General features: G+C 44.5%; 2 protein-coding genes across 7 annotated transcripts in view; one reads left to right on the plus strand and one right to left on the minus strand.

The window, feature by feature from the left end:
- Window positions 1–8,376, plus strand: part of INSYN2A (inhibitory synaptic factor 2A) — a 57,828-nt gene extending 49,452 nt beyond the window's left edge. For all 5 annotated transcript variants that reach the window (XM_037804948.1, XM_037804947.1, XM_037804949.1 and 2 more), the window contains one exon: window positions 6,436–8,376. In XM_037804948.1, the coding sequence (XP_037660876.1) occupies window positions 6,436–6,619 (184 nt within the window). In that variant the 3' untranslated portion in view covers window positions 6,620–8,376. The remainder of the gene's footprint in view (window positions 1–6,435) is intronic.
- The window catches only part of DOCK1 (dedicator of cytokinesis 1), a 546,722-nt gene that overhangs the window by 303,777 nt on the left and 215,369 nt on the right, over window positions 1–27,576 (minus strand). For both annotated transcript variants that reach the window (XM_037804943.1, XM_037804942.1), the window contains exons 26-27: window positions 18,080–18,207; window positions 16,290–16,385 (exon numbers count right to left, since the gene is read on the minus strand). In XM_037804943.1, coding sequence (XP_037660871.1) covers window positions 16,290–16,385; window positions 18,080–18,207 — 224 coding nt within the window. The remainder of the gene's footprint in view (window positions 1–16,289; window positions 16,386–18,079; window positions 18,208–27,576) is intronic.

Here is a 27,576-nt window from a genome sequence, read left to right on the forward strand (position 1 = left end):
TTACTTTAAAAAAACTGTAACCATAATTTCCTTATCATTGCATACCAGCAAAGGAGGATATTTCATATAGTGCAAGTATTAATATTATTGAAGACCTGTATTTTTCTAGTATTTTCATCCTTACAGTGATCTACAAGCATTGCGTATGCATCTGCTACGTGAAATAGCGGGAAGGGAAGGAAACAAAGATACGATGCGTCATTTCTGCGTTCAAAGTGTTAAAAAGCTAATAACTACAAATTATTAACATTTGAAACTATTGGAAAGGGATTGCTATGTGTGTGTAATATAGATAGGTATATAATTTATATCATGTTTATATTAGTTGCAATAAATAAATTATAAATGTAAAACAGAACACAAGGCAGCAGCATTCTGCCAAGATTAGGAATGAGGGATTTGGGTTCCATTGGTCAGTATTTTTTTTTTTTAGAGTTATATTCACATACCATACATTTATCCACAGTGTACAATCAGTTGTTCATGGTATCATCATAAAGTTGTACATTTATCACCACAATCAGCACTTGAACATACTGATTACTACAAGAAAAATTGTTTTTTTTTTTAGCAATAAGAAAAAAATGATAAAAAGAAAAATAACATGTCATACAATAGAATATACTAGTAAGGACAGCAAATAACACCGCTACCAAGAATCCATTGGTCAGTTTATCTCAATTCAGTAAATAAGGAGAGCACCCTCTGCACCCTGCCCTGTGCTAAATAAATGCACCACAGACAAAAGATGAATGATACACGGTCTGTCCTTCAATGGGTTCACAGACCTGAGAAAATAATACCTACAATCCAATTTGGGGTGTGCCTGAGGGAAACTGTGGAGAGAGCCCTGCTGGAGGAGCATTTCATTCCGGAGGGGCTTGGGGGGAGTCAGAGGGATGGGGAGGGATTCTTAGATTTTTTTTCAAAAATCCACAGAAGGAAGAGATGACACATGGCCTGGGTTTTGAAGGATGAGTAGGAGTTGGTTAAGGCATTTGCCAGATCAGCATTTTCCTAAGTTGACTGAGTTAGGAAGGGGAGAGAATGGAGAGAGGAAGAATAAGAACCACCTGTATCAACAGCCAAGGAGAAAACTGCTCTAAATCTGGTCTAGAGCACAGCAGACCTGGCTGAGGGTGGGCAGGAGGGGTCAGGTCGAGCTCGACTATAGGGTCCCCACAACCCTGGCCAGCTGCCTGGATGGTGGCTGCCAGCTCCGCTTGGGAGGACAGAGGAGAGGGCTAGGGGAGAGATTTGGTTTTGGACATGTTGGATTTACAGTGCCTCATCCCCCCTGATATTCACGTGGAGACTCATTCAGGAGAGAATTACGGTGATTTTGGTTCCTGGTTCTTCCACACGTCAGGGTTACATTTGTAAACCGAGGCCCAGAAAGTAGAAGCAACTTGCCTGAGCTCACCCAACTTGCAGGTGCAAGAGGCAAACCTGGAATTCAGACCTTCACGCTGAGCTTCCTGAGTAATGCGGGCGCCATCAGTGGCAGCAGCAGCAGAGCCAGCCGGACCCCAGGCAGCGTCCACATCGTGCCAATCTGCAGGAGAGGAGCCATGGCCCACCCCAATAGGCTGCTCTCCTGGGCCTGCCCCGAGCTCCTTCACAGTCCTTCCCCCAGACCCTCCTGTGGGGTGGCTGTGCCTCTCGACCATCACCATGCAGCTGAGGAAGCTCAGGGACCCAAGGGTGAGCTGATTTATCCACAGTTGCAGAGAGCGCGTGGGTGCAAAGCTGCCGTTGGCGCCGGGGGACTCAGATCTAATTCAGGGAGAATTAAAAACAGAAGCCTCTGCAGTCCACCCAGCCACCCTGACACTGTGGAGGATGGAGAAATCAAAGATTTCAGGTTTCCTTCCAGTCCAGAAAACAAGCAAGTGCTTGGGAGCCAGACGCACCTGCTTTTAACTCTTAACTGCTACACACAGGGGACTGGAGAAGGCGATTGCTAATGCACTGCTCTTAAATTAGCTTCGGGAGTCGGCACAGCTTGCTGAAGAAACTGTAGCAGGGCCCGAGTATTTATAGGCGCGTTCAACCACCATACTGTAAACTGGAAAAGCAGGAACGATGCTCCTCTGCAAAATTACGTGAAGTGGTAGGGAAAAGTGTTACTACAAAGCCAAGCACAGTCTCCGAAAAGAAAATAAAGCTTGGGTGCCAGCTGACAGAGCAGTCTGAGATGGAGGGTAGATTTGTGTTTCTTTATAAAAGTATAGAATCATAATTTTGTTGAGAAAGTCCCCGACCTAAACTCGTACTTTCAAGAGAAAAGGCTAACTAAAGAAATTAAATCGACCCCCAGTTGCCTTAATCATCCGTCACAATGAGTCACGTACAGGGCAGCAAATGACTCTGTAATGGTGCACGCCAAGCAGCTTAAGTTTGCACGATTTTGCAAACGCAGTGTTTTGTTGGATGGTTCACTTTTCTGGCGGGGGGAGGGGGTGCAGGCAAGGGAGGGAGCAATATATAGGTAAATAACAAAGCTTCCAGAGCCTTCTATCTACTGTCATAAACACCCCCAGCAGTATGGGACCATTGCATCATCTACAGACAAGGTTTATTCAGGCAGTAAAGAAGACCTGGTCCAGGTAGAGCTGGCCTTCATCCAGCCCATTCAGACTCAACCACTGAAGCTCAGGAGTGAGAGCTTTTCCCGGCTGTTTGTCCTCCTGAGGAATAAGTGCTTTGGCAAGACAGTGCTCGGCCATGACCCCATGCAAGTGCACGGCAAACAGCCCATCTCCCAGCAGACGGGCACAGGTGCCACGGGGAGCTGCTGGGCACTGAGACCCCAGGGGTGCCCTGAAGCTGTGTGCACCCCCTGACCCCACCTGCAGCATCCCACCTCTTCCTGCAGACAATTTCTACAAAGCAGGAAGCAGGGTGCACTGGAGCTGGGCTCCCCAAATTTCCTGAGGTGTGTTTGTTTTGGGGACAATTTCTCCGAATCTTTGAGTTCAGACAGAAGGGAGCCGTGCCCTAGACCCCTCCTGGAGTGGTTCCTGAGGAAGCTGCCTACAGAGAAGCCTATTTCTCTGTAGCAAGGAGGGGGCCCTTCTGGGAGGAGCAGGGGAGGCAGCAACTGGAGGAGTCCAGGGCAACTGGGACGGAAGCCAAGGCAGAAGCTGTCCTTCAGGGCCCTGCTGGCACGTGGTGAGTGACTGACTATCACCACCAGGCCTGCTTAGAGGCTGGGAGCAGAGGGGAAATGGGGCAGGGTTTTCTGGCCATGCTGCCCCATTCTAGAAGACAGCGCCGAGAACCCGAGGGAACAGATGACAGAATCACCTGGGATTCCTGGGGAGAAGGAAGCAACAAAGTTGGGAGGTTGGATCTCCTGGTAGGTGCAGGAGCGTAAGGAGTCAGTTGTTACCTGGGGAATGGGGAAGAAGGAGTGGCAGCCACGCGGGACCCGGAGAAGGTGTTTCAGGCTAGGGGGAAAGTAACAACCATCAGGATCACAGCCACCGCCAGATACCAGGTTGGCGGCAGCAACCACCAGCCTCACCTCTCCGTCCCCCGGGCAGCGTGCCGGGCACAGGTGTCGGCCATCCCCTCGCCCCCAGGCCCTCTGGACAACGGGGAGGGGAGAGAGGCCTGTGCATGGAGGACAGGGAGGGGCTGCCCTGGGGATGTAGCCCAGCCCCCAGGCGGCTTTTGTCCAAGACCTCTCCCCTTTAGGCAGACAGCAGGTGTTGCTTTCTTCCAGCCATTTGGCTCTTCAGGCTGAAGGGACCTTTCCTCTCCACCAGCCAGAGCTGGCCAGACGGTTAACCTTCCGATACTGCCCTCTCCAGCCAGCTGCTTCCAGTTCAAACCGCTGCCTTCACGTGCTCCTTCTCTGACAAGACAAATCCCCCTGCACAGAACGATGCAGATTCTTCCTATTTAATAGCAAGTGCACAGCGCGCCACAGTTTATGCAGCTGGTGCACCTGTGTGCTCACACATGCAGGGAGGCGGGGCCACGCCGCAGCCCGTTGCAGGTGAGGGCCTGGAGGCAACGGTCCCGGTCGCCTCGCCGGTGCCCCCTGCTGGCGCTCACCGGCGGGCAGTCGCGGGCACAAGGGCTCCCTCCACCGGGGAACTGGCTCCCAGTGCCCTGCGACGGGGGAGTCAAACAGGAGTCCCTCCACAGATGAAGGAGAGCGGTTTGTTAACAAGAACTCAGATTAGATTACTCCATGATTACATGGTTCCGCGGTGTGATAAATTGCTTAATAACAGGATTCCCAATGTAGATGCTTAATGGGAATCCAATAATTACAGGTACCCAGAATTGTACTGTTAACCCAAGAAATGCCAGCACCCGCCCTCCGTTCTAGTAACTGGGACTGGCGAAACGGTTATCATCTGGAAAGCACACTTCGGCGTTAACCAGCGTGTTGGTGAGATTACAGCTCACAGACTCAACTGAAAGTTTCTTTCCTTGCTAAATATCCAGGTTGAAGCATTCTTTAGAGGCCTCTTTATTACTGGTTGCTCTCGTTCCCATTATAACATTATAGTCAGCCGATAAGTAAAGGAAAAAGTATTTGAATAGTATCTTCTAGTTTAGGAAGTCCTTTCACTGACTTTAAAAAAAAAAATCCTTAGCACAATTCAGTGTGATAAACAGGGAGGAAACATCGTCTTCCTTGAAGCAAAGGCAAGTGAACCTCAAATTGGGTAAGGGACTTCCCCCAGCTCCTGACGTCCACTGCAAAGACCAGGAAGGAAAGAAACCCGATGTTCTTTCTGCTACACCACATAACAGAAATGAAGCTCACGTTTCACACGTGCAGAGCACCATTAGATTTGGACTTTTCACGTCTGTCCTTGAGAGGGACTAAGCCTTACTAATCACCTATGCTGGATTAACAACACATGAGTTGAGTGGGTTTTATTCTACTTCCTGTGAACTGCAGTATAACTCAAAGGGACCCTGAGATGGGGAAAAAATAACTCGTGCTTTGGAACCAGGAGTAACTAGCAATAAACTCCTCTGACGATTTTTTTTTTTTTTAATTTTTAGTAATATTACAGTCTTTGACAATAAGAAAAATGGAACAGTGGATTTAAAACATAAAATGGTCCATTAGACAGGTCTTGAGCTTGTTTTTAAAACTCTAGATAATACAGCTTTGCTGTTTTGTCTTTCCAAAATGTCAAAGTTTGGCTAGGATTAATGGTTCTCTAATCAACAGGATTGCATATTTATAAATGGTTTACAGTTCCAGTCGTTCTAAAATGCTATGAGCTCATGCATTCTCACATCACAGAGTGTGCACTGAAATCCACTGACATGAGGTCCGGCTTCCAGACCGGACATGGAAGGAACCCAAAGAATTCCCCAGAGGCCCAGCGAGCTACACCCCCAGTCCCAAACCAGAGGGGCACACGCGGGGTAAGCAGGAAGGAAGCAAAAGCTCATCACTGCGGGAACTGTCACAGAAAAAAGACACCCGGGGCAGGGCAGGGGTTTCTATCTAGAGACCAAGGGGAAACGTTAGGAGTTTGTAAGAGTTAGTGGGATCAAACAATCAGCCCCTTTTCAAAGCTGTGAAGAGACGGGAGGATGCTAAACAAGTTAGCAGCATTCTTTGGAGAAATGTTTTAAGTAAGGACATATTTTTAAAATCATCTCTTATCCCATCATGCTGACACACCCATTATTACCACTGGTTAATGTCCTTCTACATGGCTCCATGTTTGCACACCACAGCTTCAGCGATGTAATTACAATTCTGTGTTATTTTCACCTAACACTGTGTTTCTGCCTGACAAACTGTCTTTGAGAATGAGTGAAGGACGTTCAGCAGTGTGGACTTGACCAATACACTGTTTCCCCAGCATGGAATAGTTAGGCTCTTACCAGGTTTTCAGACTGTTAGGATTTTTCAAAGACATTATAAGCCAAGGGCATTTCATCTCTTAACTGTTTCAGGTGAAATAAACAGATTTCTCCAATCTTGTGAAAAGTTGCACAATTACAGAGCATTCACATAGCTACTGTCCTCTACTTGTACTAGAAAACTAGAAGGTACATGTACTAAGATGACCCCTGGACACTGTTGCTCTGGGTTATCTGTTTTATTCCATGAATCACATATGTGAGGTCTATAGACAAACAACAGGGTTATTCACATTTTATGTTTTTCATTTCAATGAATATAGTTTACTTTGACATTGTGTACAACGGCAGGACTTCAAAGTTTTGCAGTGAAAGCAAATAAATCATTTTTCAAAGAACAACGTATTTGAAATATTTCCATGACATACAGCTAAAACACGTTATGGCCAATTGCTTAATAGGCAGCCATAAAATTGTTATAAACATAATATGAATGAGGATTTCACCAAATTTTGAAGTCACTAAGTGGGATCTTTACATATGAAAGCTCAAGCACTAAATCCTTCACTCTCTTCTTTCTAGTGTGGAGCTAGATTTTAAGCAGCAAGAAGACAAACTCCAGCCAGTTCTGAGGAAACTCCATCCTATTGAGGAAGCTCAGGTTGCACCTTCGCCTTATTCTCAGGAGACTTACTCCGCAACTCCCAAGCAAAAATCCAAAACTGAATCTAAAAAGCATGGAAGATGGAAACTCTGGTTCCTTTGAAAGTCACAGTGTTTTGGAGTCTAAAGGCCGTCTTTAAAACACACTGGAGTTAAGTAAATCCTTTTCTGAATCGAATAGGATAGAGTGAGGTCTGGTACTGATCTGGCGGACACCCAGTTCTCACCCTGCATACCAAAAAGGCCTTTGTCCCAACAGATAAGTAGCAGAAGCACGGTATGAAAAAATCTTTGCAGTTCGCTGATGTGGGGATGTAAACTCTGAAATGAAACTTACATAGTCAAACATGACAAGGAAAAACTCTCCCAACCCACCCCAGATCTGCAAGTATTACATTAGCAACCTGCAAAAGGGCAGGCTGTCACTCTGCACACAGCTAAAACTCATAATTATTTTCAAGCCTTTATTTTTTTGAAATAATGAGAAGAAAAAGCAAGCCTTATGTTTGCAAAGGACTTCATTTTTACATTTAATTTTGCAAATAAGCAGGGGGTGAGTGCAATTTTCAGCACATCAAATTCTGGAGAAAGCACAATTTTTTCAAGTGGTCGGAGACCATGAATTCTCTCTCAAATGTGACTATGTGTATATTTGCCTTCATGTGCTGTAGCGCTAAGCCAAGCAACCACGTCTCCGTGTCAGGTTACGCCTCAAATTTAGCATCCTCTTCATCTCCAGACCTACAACATGTTTACTGCTCATTTCCAAATGGCCAGCAGCCAGGAGACCCCCCCTACCCCCCCAAAGTCAGGACATGCCTTTAATCACTGCAAGTTGACAGGGTCAGAGCTACTGGGCAGCAAGCTTTCTTAGATCTCATTTTTAATCTTTTGGTACCCAAAGGCCAAATGACAAATTCTGGGAAGAATTTGAAAACACACATAGAGTACACAATGGATAATACAGTTACCAATAAATCACCGGCGTTCCGTGCCACCGCGGGAAGTGTTTTTGTGGATCAATCTTCAGAGACATTGTTCACCACTGTTAAGTGCAACCAGTTGTTGTATACAATTCCTTATATTTTGTAACAACTGTTGAAGACCTGACTTCTCAAAGAGAAACCGTGTGTTTAGTATAGCTGCTACAAGCGAACAAACAACGTCACCTAACATTTAACCTATTAGTCAGTTGTACTAAACGACTTACTTAGGGGAAAGCTGTGAATCAAATGTTTTTAGGTATTTTTTAAACCAACAGTGATGCTTAGAATTCTCTCTTGATTACACATTGCAATGTAAATCTTAGTTCCTTTATTTTTTCACTCATTTCTTTGCACCTTTGCAAGTATCTTTTTATAGAAATCAAAAGCCCCTAGTCTATAAATGAGTTTGTCTATCAATTTTTTTGTTTTCACAACAGGAAGTAGGGATGCCATTTTGTCTTTTGTTTTGTTTTGTTTTGTACAATTTAAATTTTGAATAGTTTATGAACATGAGAAAACCTAGTCTTCAAGTTTCTGTCCAGCAATTAGTGCTGACGAGTACACCTCATTGATTAGATGCCAAAAATAAAGTGGTTAGCCTTGGTGACAGGATTGCTACCTGCATTTTTCAGAATTTTCAACTATTTCTTGTCATGTGTTTTCCTCCTGACAAAACAGCAAATCCATTTGAGTTCTAATTATTTTGATTCTACAAAGATCTAGTGATCAAATCAGATATGGACTTGAAATAAATTAAGACTAAGACTTGAAAACATTCTTTGGGGGTTCCTTGAAATATACTGCCGAGGTATGCTTTACTGAAAAAAAAAAAAAAACTTTGTGGTGGCAGTATATGAAGGCTCAAATCCTTGAGTGTCAGTAAACATAATTGAGAAATATTTTTGTGCAAGAAGGATGAGAAAACTGAACTTGAGCCATGAAGGGACTGCAATTCTTTCAGGTGGACAAAAAATTTAAAATGTGTTACATGTATTTTATACTGTTTTTAACTCAAGTTATGAAAATGTTTGCAACAAATTATCCCTCCTCATGTTTTAAGAATCCCAACTCTCTCAATGAATCGAAACAAGGATGTTAGCAGCTTTCTAATTAGTACGATAAATCAGTCCAAAGAAGAGGACGTCATAGTAAACAAAATAATGTGTTTCAAAGCAGTTTATACCAAAAAATATATAAATTAAAATTTTTAGAGCCAAAAAGGAAACTCTGAAGATGCACTAATTCCTCTTTTAAAATAAAACTATATTCAAAATGGAAAAAAAAAATCATTTTCAAAATTACTCCATGTTTCAATTGCAGTGTGTCACTAACAGATGACAATTCTTGTCTTAGAAAAACTTAAGTAAAAACTCTGATCCCAAACCAAGGTACAGTGTGCCCTCATATTAGATGTACACATGGCATTACATATAGAGATTGAATTATTATACTTGTCACTAAGTTCTTTATTAATTTTTAAATAAAAAAAATCAAAGGTAACATTTTGTGTGGCTACTCAACTTATGGCATGGCCTTGATAATTTGGGGAAAGCCAAGGAATCTAAGAAAATAATAAAGGCTGAAAAGGAACTTCAGTGGGTCTGAGATGGGACCACTGGAAAAGGGTGGACGGCATGTGCCCTGCCCACCAGCCTGGCCTTGGGGGAAGTGGGGCTGAACTCCAGCTTGTGCTCAGCTTGCCAAGCCATGCACACTGGCAGGAGCTACAGCCACCAGGGGAGGGGGTGACTTTCTAAGGCTCACAAAGGCCCAGGCTCACAGCAGGACCCACCTAACTGTAGTCTAATTATTAACCAAGCTTGGAGGAGACTAAACTCATCTAGCATTTCCACAGCAAATCCTCCCATGGCCTTGTGGAAGCGGCTTCTCGCTATATGTCTGTCGAACATGGGACCGGCCACCTTTTTCCTTTCTTATTCCTTCCTCTTGGGGGAACACACATGTCCCAGGCAGACTGAGCACACCGCCTCTCCTGCTGGGGCAGCCGCACACTGACCATTTCCTGTGGGTGGGCAGTTGCTGCTTCTGGAAGGCCCAGGTGGGTAATGGCCACCGCCCCCTCCCTGGGCTGGACAGCAGCGGAATCCATGCACAAGGATGGAGTACCGTGGGCTTCCATGCGAGGCTCCTGCTGCCTCCCACGTTCCTCAGGAGAAAAAGGGGATGCGTCCACCTGACACAGGCTGAATGGGGAGAGAGACCCAGGGCCCCGTGCTGAAGCAGCTGGTGGGAATATGCAAGTCCCCTTCTGTCATCATCTGTGACCAGCCTGAGGCTGCTGCCCTTAAGGTCCTCTCTCTTCTGTAAACAACTGGGGAGAATGAAGCACACTCTGCTGTGAAGGGCAACTTCCAGGCACCCACCAGACACTCTACATGGGTGCAAGTGGCCCCAGGGGCAGAAGTCCAAGGGCCTCTGCATCTGCTCCGTCGATCTCAGGCTCACCCCACACTCCAGCAGAATGTAAAACTGGAGGGCAACAGGGTGTGGCAAGTACCTTGCTACTTAGAGAGGACTTAGGAAGTTGGCAGTTTCCCACACATTCCACAAGTTTCCACATTCGCTTTTGCCATGGAAATCTGCAGTGTGGCTGGACTATAAGTCGTAAAAGATGCCAGCTCCCAATAACCCGCATCGGGTAGATTCCAATCTCACAAAAAAGTAACAATTAGGATTCCTTACAGCACTGTTTTCCTTGGTGTGCCACCATGGGCATGTCACAATTAAGACACATATCCTTTATTAAAACGGAGAAGGCACACCATGAAATAAAAGTGTCTGCTCTTTGTCCTTTCATAGCAGAAAATGAGAACAAAGAACAAGAAATGGGCCATGAACTTTTCCATTTCACACTGTTTGTAACCTCACAGCATGCTTGCAAAGCCCAGTGATGCATGGATTCTTCAGGAGCATTTTTATCAGCAAGAAAAATTTGACTTGATTACTGAGCAGGGTGGTTTCATGGGTGTGGTGTCACCACTGATGTATCTCTTTTTATCTACAAAACTACGGGCACTACTGGCATGGAATAGATGCACAGTCGATTTATGTATCAGAAGGAAACAGTTCATGAGGCAAGAAGGAGAAATAACTCTCCACTTGGTGAAATAGAATTAACCAATCATCCTGTGATGCACAGTGTGCATTTCAGAGATGTGAAGGTCATGTGAAAGCAGCTATTACCTTTTAAGTAGCTCAGTAATTTATTTAAGGTACCTTTGGAGATTGGTATGAATATGCAAGAATGGCAGTGCATAGTCCACCCAGGCAATGATGTGTGTGTTTGTTTGTTTTTCTTCCCTTTGCAATAACCCCTCAGTTAGTGACCAACTTTGAGAAAATAACACAGCCACAGGAATATGAGAAAGGCAGGAAAAATTGCTGTACTAATACAGATAAAAATGAACATATAAAGCAATTGCTGCCCATACATGCTCACGTTAGGAAAATTTTTTTTCACATCTTTTGGAAGTAGATTTATTACAAAACAATATAATTAGATACACTCTTTATGATAAAGATAGAAGCCAGATACTATCCATTTGAAACATTTGTAACAGATTAGTTTCTTTTGTAAATGAAGATTGGAAAATATCATTTTTTAAGAAGCCCATTCATACTTAAACTGCATCAGAATAAACATTTCAAAAAGAATGTCCATGCAGGGAAACATAACATCTCTATGAAAATATGTGATTATGAACCTCAGTAAAAAGGTCCTATTCAGAGGGTGACCAATTCTATTATACTATTTTCCAAAGGAAGAAGCAGCCCAGGTCCTTATACACCAACCAGGTTCAGAGAAAGCACCGAGTTTTCACTAACAGCATCTTCCCTCCCAATGATGCTGAAACCCTCACCACCCGCCATCAATGCCCCGCACAGCTGGCAGTCAGTGGAAACCCGCATCACTTCAGTCTAGTGAGTCAGGGTGTTCTCATGGTCACAGGAGCAAAAGGAGAATCCAAGCGGAATTTTCCCTCCCCTGAGTCTGCTTCTGTGCATTTTCCAAGGGAACCTTTCCGCAGAAGAGGCCCACTCCTTCCTTTTAGTGAATTAGTAATTTCCAGTCTTCCCGTGTGTATCCAGGCCCTAGAAAAATCTTTAAAGTCCTTCTCACTCAATTACATTTTTAAAGGACCCATTAACAGAATGTAAATCTGATCATGTGAAAGAAGCAGCGACAGCTAAGATCAGAGGAGAAGGGACATTCCTGAGCGTTAAATTATTTTGGCCACTCTCAACTCTGCTTTGGTATGAGTGCTTCCTCCAGCAAAGATGCAGGCCTGCGTGACATGCCCAGTCCACCCACCAATGACTGGTCAGGACACCTGCCTGCAAGGAAAGAGGACTAACCAGCCAAAGCCACCGCTCATCAACATCCGTGACACTGAAGCATGCTCTGTAACACTGAGGGTCCAATAAAGCTTTTCCAGCAGGAAGAGGAAAAAAACAACCTGCAATCACATTTAATATAAACTAAGTATTACACTCCATTAATCTACACTATCAGAGTACACGAGGGTAGAAAGAAATTGCCCTTTTCCTATGGGACAAGGTTACTGCAAAGAGTCTGTTTAAGGCCCTGTTATATATGTCCACACAACTTGCAATTTTACAACTGCTGAAAGGAGTTTTATTAAAATATATATTCTTAGGATTATGGTATATTTTTATCCTATGCATGAAATGCATTCAAAGAACCAATTTCAAATATAATGGTAAAAAGTATAAAATGAACTAAAACAAATGATTTACAACCAACTGCATAATTGAATTTTTTATAAAATACCAGAGATACAGATAATAGGAAAGCCTTCCACGGTATATCACAGTTTATCCAATTACGGGTGAAGTTCCCCAGTTCTCTGTCAGGCCACAACAACTTCTCCAATTAATATCTTCTTCCAACAGAAACAGAGATCACATTTCCAATATTATTGTTGACAATATCAGGAAATAAATTATTAAGTGAAGCATATTGATTCAAAGGTTTTTTTAAATTGCTATAAATTTTTTAAAAATCGTTTTTCAGTGATTGCTTAGAATTTTTAAGCTGATTCATCGTTAGACTATTTGCACGACATTTATGTAGAAATGAGCAGCCCCTAAAGATTGACAATTCTGTGGTACAGTGAAATGTCACAGCTTACCCTAAGCAGGTCTAGGAACTATTTTCTGCTCTTTTTTCCACTGATAAAGGTTTTTGTCCACCTTGTCAGAGATATTTTTCCCCCTGATCTTCTTCTGATCGAAATTGCTCAGAGCAAAAGTGACATTAAAAAGTTAATATATAAATCTACATCTGCTCCAAAAAGGGAGAGTCAGGTTAAGCGTGCTGAGCTGGGTAGCATTTCAGTCTTACTGTGTTGACTCCATAAAGGGCTGCTGCTGAAAGATCCTACTAACTGGCTCGAATTTTAAATAGTCAGTGTGGTTCTTAAAAGCATCTTGATGCCATCACCCCTCATTAAATAGTTATAGCTTATTCAGAATATATATATATATTTGAGATTCCTTGCATGATAGCCTAGACAGCTTTATAGAAGAAACTGAAAGGAATTTTTTGAGTCCTCTTAGTGACTGAAGATGCTAGAATTGGGAGGAGTCAGCTTTCGACCTAAATCCCATTCCTGCTTCTAGAGACTTCTGTTTGAGAAGGTTAAGACTGTAGGCAAAAGACTCCACACAGCAGAGAGACGCAAACACATGTCCACACTTGGGGCCCCCATACCTGCCTGAATCTCTGCAACACTGTAAGTGCCAGCCCTCCCTGCCCTGGATTAGGCCCTATGGTTGCAGAGAAGAGTCTCAGGAGAAAACTCAGGCATAAAAATAGAGGAAGTGATGCTTCAGCCTGAAATTACTAGAAATGTCCAGGAAGTAAAGGAGGAAGAAGACACTCAAGAACCAGAGAAGCCTTCAGGTCAGCTAAATATTCCTTGGAGTGATGAGGAAATCAGGAGTTTCCTTCAGGAATGGGAATCCCTTGAACATGGGATGTATCCCAGACAGAAGAAAAAGAATCATGAGCTGTTGAAATCAACTGCCCAGGGGCTCAGGAAGAGGGGCAAAGAGAAGAGCTGGCAATGATGTCTCCACAGGTTGATAAGTTTGACAGACCTATATTGGACTCTGCACGAGGCCAACCAGAAGCCAAGGACTGAACCCCTGCCTTGTCCTTATGGAGAGCCCCACACAGGGAGGACACGTCTCCTCAGGTTGTCCCCACGCAGACATGGCCAACCTTCTACCTCCCGAGTTCCAGCTCCAGGCCTGCAGCGTTCCCGTGCCCCTTGCATTGCTGCTGTGGCCCTCCCCACGTGTGATCTACATGGAGAACCCTCAGGTACCAGGATGGGCACCCTGGACCCCAAGTCCCCCATGGTCACCTCCATACCCGTATCCTGCCGTTATCCCAGAGGACCCCACCCCCCAGCAGCAGTGGTTGACCACCTCTGACTTTGACGCAGATCCTGGTCTTTATGACAGTTTGAACCTGGATCCCAAGTCTGTTTGAGGAATAACAGAATACCACAGATCCATGCACTCATTCCATCTTAATGATGTTTTTCTTCCAATCTATTAACACAGAATATTCTATTATTTATTTAGGTCTTCATTAATTCTTTTAGCAATGTATTCTTATTTTCTGTGTACAAGCCCTTTACATCTTGGTTAGATTTATTCCTAGATATTTGATTATTTTAGTTGCTATTATGAATGGAATTTTTTCCTTGATTACTTCTGATTATTCAATGTTTGTATAAAGAAACAGTAAAGATTTTTAGCTGTTAAAAAAAAAAAAAAGACTGTAGGCAGTTTGCTCCCCACCCTCATCCCCATGCCTTGTCAGAGTCTCCCAACCCCATCTGAACACAGCCCCACTGGCTAAGACCGAGGGTGGTTCCTCACTGACCTACCGCATCTTAGAATATGCAAGGCAGAAAATTCTGGCAAGTCCACATGTGGGTGCACGTGGGTCCCTCCTCCTTCTTAGAGCCTTTGAATGAGCTATGTGCACATCTCAACATCTTTCCCCACGCCGAAGTACTCATGCAAATCTCTCATGGGCCTTCCTCCTTGCCCTCTTCCCCCCACCCCGTTCAACAACCGATCAGCTGGCCATGAGCCAAGTAAATTCACTCCGAGGTTCAAGCCCTGTTTCCCGCCTAACCAGAGACAAATCCTGTCTCATGCGCTCACCTGCCTCTGCGTCTGCCACGTCCCCAGCTGCCCACCAGGCAAACCACTGCCAGGACTGCACACCTGTCAGTGACAAGCCCCAGCAAGGACCCTCACGTCACTCCCAGACTCTTGTATCATTAGGCATCACAACAGGGAAGCTAGCAGAGCCATGCAGAACTCGGGACAACTCTACACCACACAGCATTCTTTCTCTTTTAGGACTCCTTCCAAGGTCTCTAATGTGAAAGGGTTCAAAGTGTACCCATAGTATGACCCCAAGGAGACAGGCACCCCAGTCCTCGAGGATGCTCCCAGAGTCGCCCCCAGGCCTACTCCAGGGGGTTCACCATTTCTACCCACCTTTGGGACAGAAAGTTGTTTCTAGATCATGGAAAAGAGCTGGGATGAAGAATATAAAGAGGCAGACTAATTAATGTGTTAGGATAGCTGGAAAAGTCCATTGCATATGAAGCCAATTTACAAGGAAGTATTTTATTTCCCAATTTATCCATGTTTTAGTCCAAACCTAAATGGGATATACTTTAAAAAATGAAAATGCAAATATAATGTGCTGAAACTCTGAGAATAAATTAGACTATTTTACTGCACAGAAACATACTAAACAGCAGTTTGTTCTTCTGTGCTACCAACCTGTGATTCACCAGAAACGGTGTCCTTCATGGTGACACCAGCCACAGAAACCAAAAGAAGCCAGTTAGGTTCAGGCATTGCCTTCTGCAGGAGACGTATGTTTCACCTTACTAGTTCCACCCCTGAGATGTGCAGAAAAAACCAGAATTGCACTAAGGAAAAACAATGTGCTTCACTTGATTGCCAGTGATAACTTTAAATGTTTGGTTTTTTTTAAATACCAACCAAGGTTAGCTAAATGTTAATGCATACTAGAAATAAAAAAATTAAATGGGACCTCTACGTGGATATTTCACTTAAGAAACCAAACCTAAGAATAATGGGGATGGGGATAAAAAATGCATCATGATATAAAATGGAAACACTGTCTAAATTGTTGTTAAAACTTTCCTTAAAAATATTAATATACATTTTTCCACGCCTGAATACTCTGCATAAGAGAAAAATCTATAATACATTAGAGTCGACAATAAAATAGGTAGGTCAGAGTATCTTGATGACTTTTTAAGGTAGTTCTTCATAAAGTTGTATTAATGGCATTTTAATATAAATATGAAGAAAGAAACTAGCAGGAGAATCAGGACTTAGGAGAAAATATGTGCCATTTGCTGAAAGTAATGAGACAACTAGAACCAAATGTTTCTGTCCCTAAAATGCTGATTTGCTTACCCTCAAACTCTGACACTTGCTTCTAGAATCATGAAAAATGAGCACATTTAATGTATTTAGACTGTAAATAGATGCTGCTTAACCATTTACTATATTTTAGTAAAAAAATAAAATAAAATAAATTTTAAAAAGCTAATATTCAAAAAGCAGATCGAAAAGGACCAGATAGATTTTAGGGCCTAAGACGGAAGGACATTCTTGGGAAAGAGTCTGTCGGCCACAATTAAATTCCAATTAAATTAAATACTGGGCACTCACGATGAGCTCGGAATCGCGTCCCATGGAGATGACCGTCCGGTTCACCGTCCGGAGAAGTTTCTCCATGATTATCTGGACGTGCCGCTGGGTCGGCCCCTGGAGGAAGACGTACCCGTGAAAACCAATGCCAAAGACAACCATTAAAATGCAAGCCCCAACCGCTGTCAGTGAAGCCATTTACCCCGTAAAGAGTAAATCAATTATAACCTTTAACGAAATGAAAAATGGTCCTTGTCAAAGGCAAAAGCCTTCACAAAGAAAACTCAAGGCATTTTATTAATTATAGTCCATCAGTAATCATTTGTTATATAATTATAGTAACTTAATTTATGCAAAACTTAAAAATGAAAGCAGATCTATTTAAACAATAAAATGTTTATGATCCTTGATTAGCCTACCCATTAGTTTTCTAAACACAGCCCAGTCATTTGTAAATGGAAGGCTGTTCTGCATGTCAGAATCCAAATAACAGGGATCAAAACATCACATAAAATACGATGCTAAAATACCATTTTAGCCAACTCTCTAAAATTCACAGGGACATGGAGTTTTCTATCAGTAAAGATGTACTCTTTTATTTTGTGTGTGATGGGACTGTTGATTCTTCTTGACCTCTGACCCTGCTTAACTGTGCCCTCTAGACCCTTCCCCCCAGGGCGAGGGCAGGCTCCACCTCCTTCCCGGGCTTTGGGTTTGGCTGAGGGCCCTCTCCTTACTTCCAACGTCCCTTCACCTTCCCAACCAGAAAAGGGAAGGGCCCGGAATGGAACCACTGGAGGCTAGCCTTTGGGTTAAGGCTCCCAAAACCTTTCCAAAGGCAACGCCCCTGGAAGAGCTGGTTTAGCCACCATCACTGCGATCCAACCCAATCCGGTAATCTGATCACTTTCTCCAAGAGAGCTAAGCAGGTTCTGAGAGAACAGGCCAGCGCCAGGAGGGGAGTGGGTGGAATGAGCACGTGCGTGATGACCAGGAATGCTGGGCGGCCAGGTGGCCGGTGGGCGACAGCTGAGAACAAGCCCTCTCCCCTCGAAACCCGTGGCCAGCCTGTCCAGTGCTGGGGGCAGAGACTGAGTGGGATGGCAAGCCCGGCCCTGTTTCCACCTTCCCAGACACGCCTGGGAAATCAGTGACTTCACGTGAGTGTGTGTGTGTGCACACAAGCGCACAGATGTATAAAGTAGTTAGGGAGGGGGAGGCAGAGGGTCACTTTTCTAGTACGTGCTTACACCAACTTTTGATTTTAAAAAAAGTCAATGGTATAAACATACAATTTAGAAATACAAAAATTAATACCAGAAATAAAAATAGCTAAGAAAGCACTGAAAGCATTTACCTCTGGGGTAAAAGGAACCTGGGGAAACTGGGAAAAAAGGTAGAGCTTTTACTATAAATCTCAGAGGCACCACTGAGTTTTTTTCTTAAATATGTCCATATATTACTTTGATAAAAATAAGAATTGAAAAAAAGACTGTAGCTAATTTGCCTCCATTTATTAATGCCAACTTTTAGTATCAAAACCTTTCCCTGAATATAAGGATTAAAATCTAGACCTTCGGAGACATTTAGCTGAGAGGACACAGGAAATAAACTTATAAAAACAATACAATATGTTCATCAGACTTTACCCATAAGTGAAAATAATTTTGCCTGCAAATTTACAGAGAAAGAGAGGCTAAACCTTAAAATTAAAGCCATGCCTTTTTAAATGGCTGCACTCTAATGTGGTGTCGTGAGGCCGGCGTTCCCGTGAATCATGGGCCAGACTTTCTGCTGGACCCTCAACTCACCACGTCCTTCCGGTACAGCACCTCCAGGATGTTGCTGAGCAGCTGGCAACAGGCCTCCAGGTCCTCCTGCCTCTCCAGATGGTACTTGAGCTGATCCGTCATCGTGGGAAGCAGGATTTCTCTGCAGTCTGCGTGTGACAGGGGGTGGCTGGTCAGGAGGGGACCCACCAAGACACAACTCGGGTTTGCTAGAATTCTGCATTTGCCCCTTCCAAGCACATTACATGCACAGCTGACATCTGGAGATAGTCAGATTACTTGACCAGGAGGAAATCATTTACAGCACTCTGTAAGTGATTTACACACAAGCACAGATGTATACATGCGTACTTGTGTGTGTGCATCTCCACTTGTAGCTATATCTACATATTATAGATAGGCATTTGTTTATATATATATAGTAGATAGACAATAATGATTAATAAACATACAGATACATCTAAACACATGCACACAGATCCCACAGTGTGCCCATCATTACAAACACAGTCACCAATGTTGGGGTTTTAACTACTTTTCAATAACTGTCCATTCACTGAATTGCAACTTTAAAAAGAAATACTTCTTATAACAAACAGTAACTGAACGACAGTTTTTCTCCTCTCCAAGGAGAACTGAACACTGTTTCCTTTCTTGAAACCTATACACATGGCTTCCTTAGTTTCCGAGCTTGGCTGGCTCAGTAACCAACTTGATTCCCTGCTTTTTCTTTACTCACTCAGGGTTGACAGTCTGCCGGAGAGCTCAGGCTCTGGAGTGAGGGTCTCTGAATTCAAATTCTGCTCCCTGCACACACTAGCGGTGTCCTCCTGGACAGCTCACCTCACCTGTCTGCTCCTTCCTCATCTCTACATGGGCAGGATAATGCTACCTGCTCACAGGTACAAGGCACAATGGAAGGCTAAGGCCAAGCACAAAGCAGCATGCCTGGAACAGGCACGATGCTCAGCCAAGGGCACAGCCCATGATGAAAACGGGGGCCTCTCTCGGGCCTCCCGGACCGTGGGGGCCTGGTCCAGGCATGTGGGAGAGGGTGTCGTGGGGAGCAAGAGTCAGAGCCAGAGTTAGGGGAGGCTTCCTTCCCGGAGAGGCAGGGCCTTAACCTGCTGGCAGTCAGAGCAGACGTTTGCCACATGGAGAGGGCCATGGGGAGGGTCGCCAGGGCAAAGGGGACAGAATGCACAAGTCGGGGGGAGGAGAGAGGATGGCACGACCACAGGGCCACAGGCACAGTCCGGGTGACCGCACCAGGACAGTGGGGAGAAGAACAGAGAAAAACAGCCAGGCGGGCAGTTCAAGTTCAACCTGTACAGTGGGCAGGTGGCTATAAGGTTCCAGATCCTGGAGGACACCTCTGGTGCGGAAATACAGATCGGGGAACCATCAGCCTCCAGGTAGGAATGACGGATAATTTCTGCGGATGAGTTCATCCAGGTGGGAGTCTGTCAATTCAGCATGGGAAACACTGAGTAGCCTCAGGATTTAGGGGTTACAGAAGGAGATGTATAAAGGAGATGAAGCTAAATGGAGAACTGGAGAGACGCAGAGAGGTGAGATCGTCCAAAGCAGTGGGGGGCAGAGCCGTCAATGGGGCCAAATGCGGCGGTGAGATTGGGTGCAATAGGCCTGCCCGGGGATTTGGCAACTAGAGAAGCATGGACGCCTTGCCCAGGTGGCATCCAGGGGTGGGCTAAGGAGGGACAACGGTGTGGATGCAGCAAGCACAGCCCACACTCCAGAAAGCATAGCTGTGAAATGAAGGGATGCTGGGGTGGGAGGAAGCAGAGCCAAGAAGGGTTTGGGTATACATTTGTGTTTTTTTTGTTTTTTTCTTAAGACAGAAATATTTAAGGCATGGCCTGAAAATTAAAGAACAATGGGTAAAAAGAGATATGAACAAGAGAAAAGACAGAACACAATTACTAATTGTCTGTTCCAACTGGGAAACCCAATTTAACTCTAGCATCATCACTTTTCCATCATGGACTGTTTACAACACCAGTCCTGTATTTTGATTCCAGCCCAGCCATTACTGTTTCCTTTAGAATGCAGAGCAGGAGGGAGAAGACAGCAGTGCTCAGAAACATTAAAAATACTTAGCTTGTTTTTAGGATTTTACATTTTAGGATTTACAATGTTAATGATATATAAAAGCATGTTTTGCATTAGTGTTCCTTGGGACTGTATATATATATATATATATGAGAAATTTAAGCATGCAATATTAGATTGGTTTCTGTAAAGATGCAGAGACCTACTTAGAAGGCTTTCCTAAGGACTACACGATAATGAAGTAGGAAGGGTGGAGGTGGGAGCAGGGTGGAGGTGGGGAAAAATAAGGATTCAGAAATAGCACAAATACTTCTGCTCCACTGTCTTCCGATGGACTAGGTGAATGTAGGCAGCTCACGCTAAAGCTTTTTCAAATTTCATTTTGATTTATTCCCCTGGAAAGGACTGATAGCAACTCCATTTTTCCGGAAAGTTTTGTTCAATGAATATATGAATATATGAATTTACTCGTTGGCTTCACAATTGCAGTAATCAATACTTATACTTAGGCAGAAGTAATGTGTGAGATGCTCACGTGCCTTTCCAACATCTCAGTGGAGGCAGGCCCGCCTCACTGGTTACGAGGTCTGGCATCCCGTGAGGAGCTGAAGAGGGGGAGCCCAGCACCTTGAGATGCTGCCAGCCTGCATCTCTCCACGTCTGTGCCCTGGGGCGTCAGGAGGGCCTTGAACAGATTTCCCATATCTTCTTGCCCAACCCAATGGATGAACGCAGCGACGAATGCCAATGGCTGAACTGAGGCTGCCAGGGAGAGTTTCCCACCAAATTACACAGACCCTTGAACTCATTCATGAAGTGCTCCAGAAACTCAGATGCCCAGCTGGTGTAGGAGAATGCATGGACAGCAGAGAGTAGCTCAAGGCCAAAGCCAGCCCAAGGGAAATGACACAAGAAAATGACCTCATGACAGTGAACCGGCCTGAAAATGTATCTACCACAAATGCTGACCCACTAAATACACTGATTCCACTAACACCCCAAATTCCAACATCTTTCCTACAGAACAGTGATGTTCACAAATGCACCCACCCTTAATAACTTGATGTGCTGACCTGGACCACAATGCAATGTCCAACGTAGGGGCTCTGCTCAAACTCCCTAGCCCAATGGGCTAGAAAGGTCCCTCAGCAAAACCGAGGCGGGCCCAGGCTGGCCTGCACCCTTCCTCGAGATCCTCTCCCACCCTGCACCCCCACCCTGATGACACCACCAGGATGAGTCCATTTCCCCTTTGGTCTGAAACACATCACCCAAAATGACCACCCTGCAAGGAGCTGGCCCTTGGCCATTACATTCACTGCCACCGTCCTGGAGAACAAGTCAGGTTTCCAAGAAACTTCAGAGGGAAGTTAAGTCACTGAGACCTAAGCGATTAACAGCCCTTGACAACGTGATGAAGGGAAGAAATGACTGGGTAAGGCCAGCAAGCATAAGGTTAGGAGGGACCCAAAATAGGGTCAGTGTGTGCTGGGAAGACAGCAGTGACTAGGAACCGTTCTGTAAAATCAGAGGAACATAATTCTGGACTCAAAAATGGCAGGGATGGCCCTTCCATCTCTGGGCCTAAGATGCCCTGGCCTACATCCACCCCTTCTGTTAGGGTGGACGGCACTGTTCTCGGAGTTAATTGAGTGTGCTGGTCTCATTTGTCAGAATTACCCTCGGGTGAAGGCAGAGATGTCTGCCCTATTCATCTTCAGCCAGGACACACTGTCGACCATCTCTGGCTGCCTGGCAGGATGCCCACTACCCACCCACCCAGCCCAGAGGTCTGGGGTGGCTCCTTTGGTTTGTCATCCACCTGTTCTCAAAGAAAAACAACAACATTTCTGGAAACTGTTCTGGCCTCTTCTCATATTTAAGGTCATTTCATTCCCTCAGCCCTGAAAGACCAAAACCCATTTGTTATCATCCTTCTGATGGTGTCCACAGCTTAGACGTTTTCAGCATCAACGGGGAAGCCACGTCCCTCCACCCATCTTTCCCCAACCCATCCATGGCTGGCCAAGATAAAGTGGGGAGCTGGGCAAAGTCCCCTTCTCTGGTGAGGATGAAATGAGGTAACGCTGCAGAGGGGCTTTGTAAAAAAGCAGTGCACATTCCAAAATGAAAGATCACTGTCCCCTTTGCCAACACCTCCCACACCATCATCACCATCAGGACCAGGCAGCTCCAACCACCTGGAGCGAGGCCCCCACCCCACCAAAAACCAGGACAAGACCAGATCACCAAAGACAAGCAGCCAGAGGACCAGGCTTCCCTTACAGGCCAGCAGGTCACACTGACCGCCCCAGACATCTCAGGCTGACCTCCCAGGACAGGAGGTCACAGTGACAGTGTTCTGTTTTGCTAATGGTGCCATTATGCAAAGTACGAGAAATGGACTGGCTTTTATAAAAGGGGATTTATTTGGTTACACAGTTACAGTCTTAAGGCCGTAAAGCATCCCAAGTAAGGCATCAACAATCGGGTACTGGAGGATGGAAAACCTCTGTTAGCTGGGAAGGCACATGGCTGGCGTCTGCTCCGGAGTCCTGGTTTCAAAATGGCTTTCTCCCAGGACGTCCCTCTCTAGGCTGCAGCAGCAGCTCCTTCTGTCTGAGCTTACATAGTGCTCAAGTAAACCAAACAAGGCCCATGCTGAATGGGCTGGGCCACACCTTCATGGAAATTATCTCATCAGAGTTATCACCTTGAGTTGGGTGGGTCACATCTCCATGGAAACAACCTAATCCAAGGTTCCAACCTAATCAACACTAATTCATCTTCCCCACTAGATTGCATCAAAGAACATGATGTTTTAGGGGGCAAAATGCATCCAAACCAGCACAGGCAGCAATGCCCTCCAGCATTGCCCCATCACCTGACCTACAGAAACCGGACCCTGGACCCCAAAGGAGGAGAGACATTTCCCCAGAGTCCTTCCAGAGGCTGGCTATAGGAGCAAAGGTGGCGGCACCATGAGCCATCCGAGCCGCCTCAGCAGGTACCCATCTCTGTGGGCCCGCACGGCCCCCCAATAGACGTAGGCACAGGCAGGCCTCCAGGGCCCTGTTCTCGGACCATCTTAAATGACTCTTTTTTTCTTGCCTGTCTCCCCTTATCTGAATGCAATCTCCACGATCTCAACAATGGGAGCACCACCAATGTTCGTAAACCAAAATCTGACGCCCACGGTGTGTGTGTGTGTATAAGTGTGCGTGTGTGTGCACACATTCATGTACTCAGTGTGCAGAAGAGCTTCCTCTTTCAAGGAGGACAGCTGGTGAATATTTACTTTTGTTCTCATTTGTGTTTTCTCTCTGTAAATCACAGTACTTTGCACCCATTAAATGGTGTTTTAGTTTCCTGGCTGCTAAAACAAACACCAAGCAATGTGTTGGCTTAAACAAATGGGAATTTGTTGGCTCACAGTCTTGAGGCTAGGAGTAGTCCAAAATCGAAGTGTCAGCAAGGTGATACTTTCTCCATGAAGACTGAGGCGTTCCAGGGCTGACTGCTGGTGATCCTTAGACCTTGGCTTTTCTGCCATGCAGCAATGCACATGGCAGCATCTTCTCCCTTTTTTTTCCAGGTTCTGTTGACTTCCAGCTTCTGACTGCTCCTCACAGCTTCTCCCTCTGTGTCCAATTCCCTTTGTTTGTAAGGACTTCAGCCATATTGGGTGAAGGCCCACCCTCATTCAGTTTGGGCACACCTCAACTAGTAGAATCTCCAAAGCTCCTGTTCACAACTGGGTTCATGCTTGCAGGACCAAGGGTTGGCACCTGGACATGCCTTTGTTGGGGATGTGCTTCAATCTGCAGAAATGGATGGAAGCTTCTGCAGTCACGGGGAGCTGTGCCCTTCCTTGGAAGACATCAGAAGGACAAAGACCAGCTAGCAAAAATCTCTCCTGCCTTTCTGGTGACCCAGTTTTCCTGAACAGTTTCCAAGTAGATCTGGACAACAGCATGTAAGTATGCGTGTGCATGTGTGTGTATTAGTTTGGTTTGGTTTAATTTGAAATTATGTGTACATGGTATAAAATTAAAGAGACTGTACTGGAAAAGCAAACCTGTTTCCCAATGCAGCCCCCCAGCCACTCAGCTGACCTCCCCCCAAAGCAAAAACTAATGCAGATTCCTCAAAACCTCCTTTTTAAGAAGTTTCTCTTACTCTGTGTTTTAGTCCATAGACTGCTGTAAGTTTTTTCAGGAAGGAGTAGAGAAAAGCTTTAAATAACACTAGACACCCTCACAGTTTCCCTTATGTCAAAACTGCTAATCAAGAGGCACCAAAGAAAGTACATCACATACACACCTATAATGAACTATTTTAAAGCATGAGAACTTGTCTTGGGCGGCCAAGGAAGGGGAATCTCACGTTCCTGTCCTATTACAGATGCCACCACCCTCCCCAACCATGCCCTGGCCTCTTAAATTCCCTTAAATGTCTTTTCTTTAGGATGATTTGGCCAATAGTCCCATCAGGTGGAAAACCGTTGTTCTGTGTAGCCGACAATCAAATGTAAGACCTTATATTTTAATGGGAAAACACATTTTAAATAAACTATCCACAAATAGCCTTTTGGGATTTCTTTGTTAGTTAGAAACTGCTGGAACAAATACTGGACAGAAGTCTAGAAACCTGGGTCACTATATGAGATTTTGGGAAAGTCTTTTGATATCAGTGAGTTTCCATTTAATCATACATAGAAGGAAATAATAAAACCCACCCTGCTCAATTTTTCCTTTGGGTCTTAGGCAAAGGAAATGGGGGAGCTGCTATTTGCCCTCTCAGGTTTACTATGAAATCAAATGATGTCATTTGCATATTTGGCAAATAGTGAGCTTTCTATAACCAAAAATTGTTAACAGTAATAGAACCAATGCTGTGGTTATCCAGTCAAGCCTAAAAGTACACAAGGACACCAATGCCTGAGAGCTGTGCCATCCGGCACGGTGGCCAGTGAGCACATGAAATGAATGGAGCCGGTGCCACTGAGGAACAGAATTTAAAATTTTAATTAATTTTAATTAATTAAAATTTAAATGTACAAAGTGATACTCGATACAGTTATTGGAAACAACCGTTGGAACACTTCGGATATGTGAATCTACTTTATCAACACTGACTTTCATTAAATATTAAAAATACAGATCAAGTATCTCTGATGAAAACATAGTGTCTGAATGGTGATGGGCTGTCAGTGTAAAATGCACATCAGGTGTTCAGAGACTTAGTGTGAAAAAGAATGTAAAGTAGCTCATTAATAATTTTTTTCTACATTGAATACGTGTTATTTCCACTTTAGATGTGTTAGGTTGGAAAACATACATTAGTAAAATTAATGTCACCTATCTCTTTCTACTTTTTCGCTGGGTGATTTACTAGAACACTTTAAATTGCTTTATGTGTCTTGCATTCTATTTGGACCTGGATGGTGCCGTCTAAGAGAATGCTAAGAAGCAAAGGCTAATGGCCTCATGTGCAATTTCTCATCTCAATGAACTGATGCTTACTATGTAAGCAGAGTCAAGGGCCACGATTTTATTTTATTGGACATCCTGTCACATGAAAGGGAGTCAAGGGCTTGCCAATACCCACTTCCACTGACCGAAGGCACAGTCACGACCTGGCAGGGACACCCGAAGCACAGCTGCCCGGTGTTCCCGGCCGTGCCCCCGGGGAATGAAGCCTGCCTGGCAGGCAGGGAAGGGGCACGCAGCCAGGGGGCCCAGAGGCCACACAAGTCAGCTGCAGGCATCCCAAGCCAGGCGTCTTCCCGACCACCCCACCACCCCCCTTGTCCCCAAGGTGATGCACAATGATTACAGAAAGCAGGACCTCGGCATCTGCTCATCCTCAGTGGCATGGACCGAAGCCATGATTAATGCTCTGGTAATGGGTGCAGAGTCCAAAATATTAATCTCTATAAAAGGTATTCAACAGGCATCAACAGCTCATAAATGTCCAAGCAGAATATCTGTCTATAACCCCATTAGAGCTCTCCATTAAAGCAAGATGCAAATACTAGAATGCATTTGTCTGTTTAAAACATTCATTTTTATGAACACTGAGTAATATGCTTCTTAATTTTTAGTTTGGCCACATTAAACAAATGATCCATAAAGTGCATTTAATAACCTTGCGCCTGTTACACAGAACTGAGATCCAGATTAACACTTTTAATGAGAATTAAACAGTAAGAGCCATATAAATGGGAGATGCTTGCTGTTCATCTATTATAGACAATCATTTTATTTTTCTACCATCTAAGAACCCTGTACCCACATGACTCAATTTGCTCAAATGATTTTCCCTTCCACACAAGGCTTCAAGCAAAATAAATGCAGGAGATGGTGGTGGCACTGGAAGGGAGCACAGGATCCATCAACATATCCCTGTATATCACAGGTGCAAGAACCAGGAGCTTAGACAGAGAAGGGGTGTGTGGGACTCACACACGAAGCAAGCAGCAGCTGAGCCAGAATTAGAAGCTGATTCCAACCCAGAGCAGTGAATGACCCACTCATGTGTACCTGTGCATAAATACACTTGATTCTGGGATGCATACACACTACATGCAAATCACAATGTTCCAGGAACCATTTTGATGTAACAAGTAATGATAGTTAGCAGTATCAGAAGAACTAAATGTCATGAGTCAGCCTGAGTGACTTGTTTTTCCTTTCTGACCTCTAATAATTTCCTTGTCTGTAAAAGGGAATAAGCACAACTGCTCTGCACAGTGTTTCTGTCCCTACCTGCTGGGCAGCGCTTTGTTTGGGTGAGAACCCGCCGAGCACCACTGGGCTAAGTGCTGGAATGGAAGAGAAATGCAGTGATCTGCACGTCAGCCTCCAGGTACCCAGTGCCATGGAATTTTAATTTAGAATGTTAACAGAGCAATTAAAAGTAGCTTGGACCAAACCTTAAATCCATCTATGTTATTCAAAATTAAGAAGATTTGAGTGTTCATGCTGGGATGAAATTTGACACTGAGAACACAGGTTTCCCTACTCAAATTCCAATTTTGAGACTGTACTAATATCCCATCTCCAACCTGAAGATTTTCCTGAATAAACCAGTCTAGGGATCTCGTCCCACCCTTGCTAAGGAATTTCCCACCATCATGGCCCTTAAGTATATCTTACTAATTCTACTGTGGACAGATTGTCAAGGTCCTAAAGCAAGGGATTATGCCTTATGCCTCTTTCCTGCCCACAGCCAGTACTCTACATATAGAAGTCAGGTGCTAGGTAAATAAACCATGAAAGGAAGAAAGAGTATCTTAGAAATCAGAAGGATGGGAAGAAGAAGTTGGTCAAGATACGTCTCCTGGCTGTGACCACTGGGCCTAGTAAAAAGAGTGTCATCTTTTGGAGGGAGGGAGTGAGGCAGCACACATTTTATATCCTTTGGTTCTGAGCAGTGTAACA

The sequence above is a fragment of the Choloepus didactylus genome, chromosome 15 (assembly GCF_015220235.1).
Source record: "Choloepus didactylus isolate mChoDid1 chromosome 15, mChoDid1.pri, whole genome shotgun sequence".
In the NCBI taxonomy this organism is placed as follows: domain Eukaryota; kingdom Metazoa; phylum Chordata; class Mammalia; order Pilosa; family Megalonychidae; genus Choloepus; species Choloepus didactylus.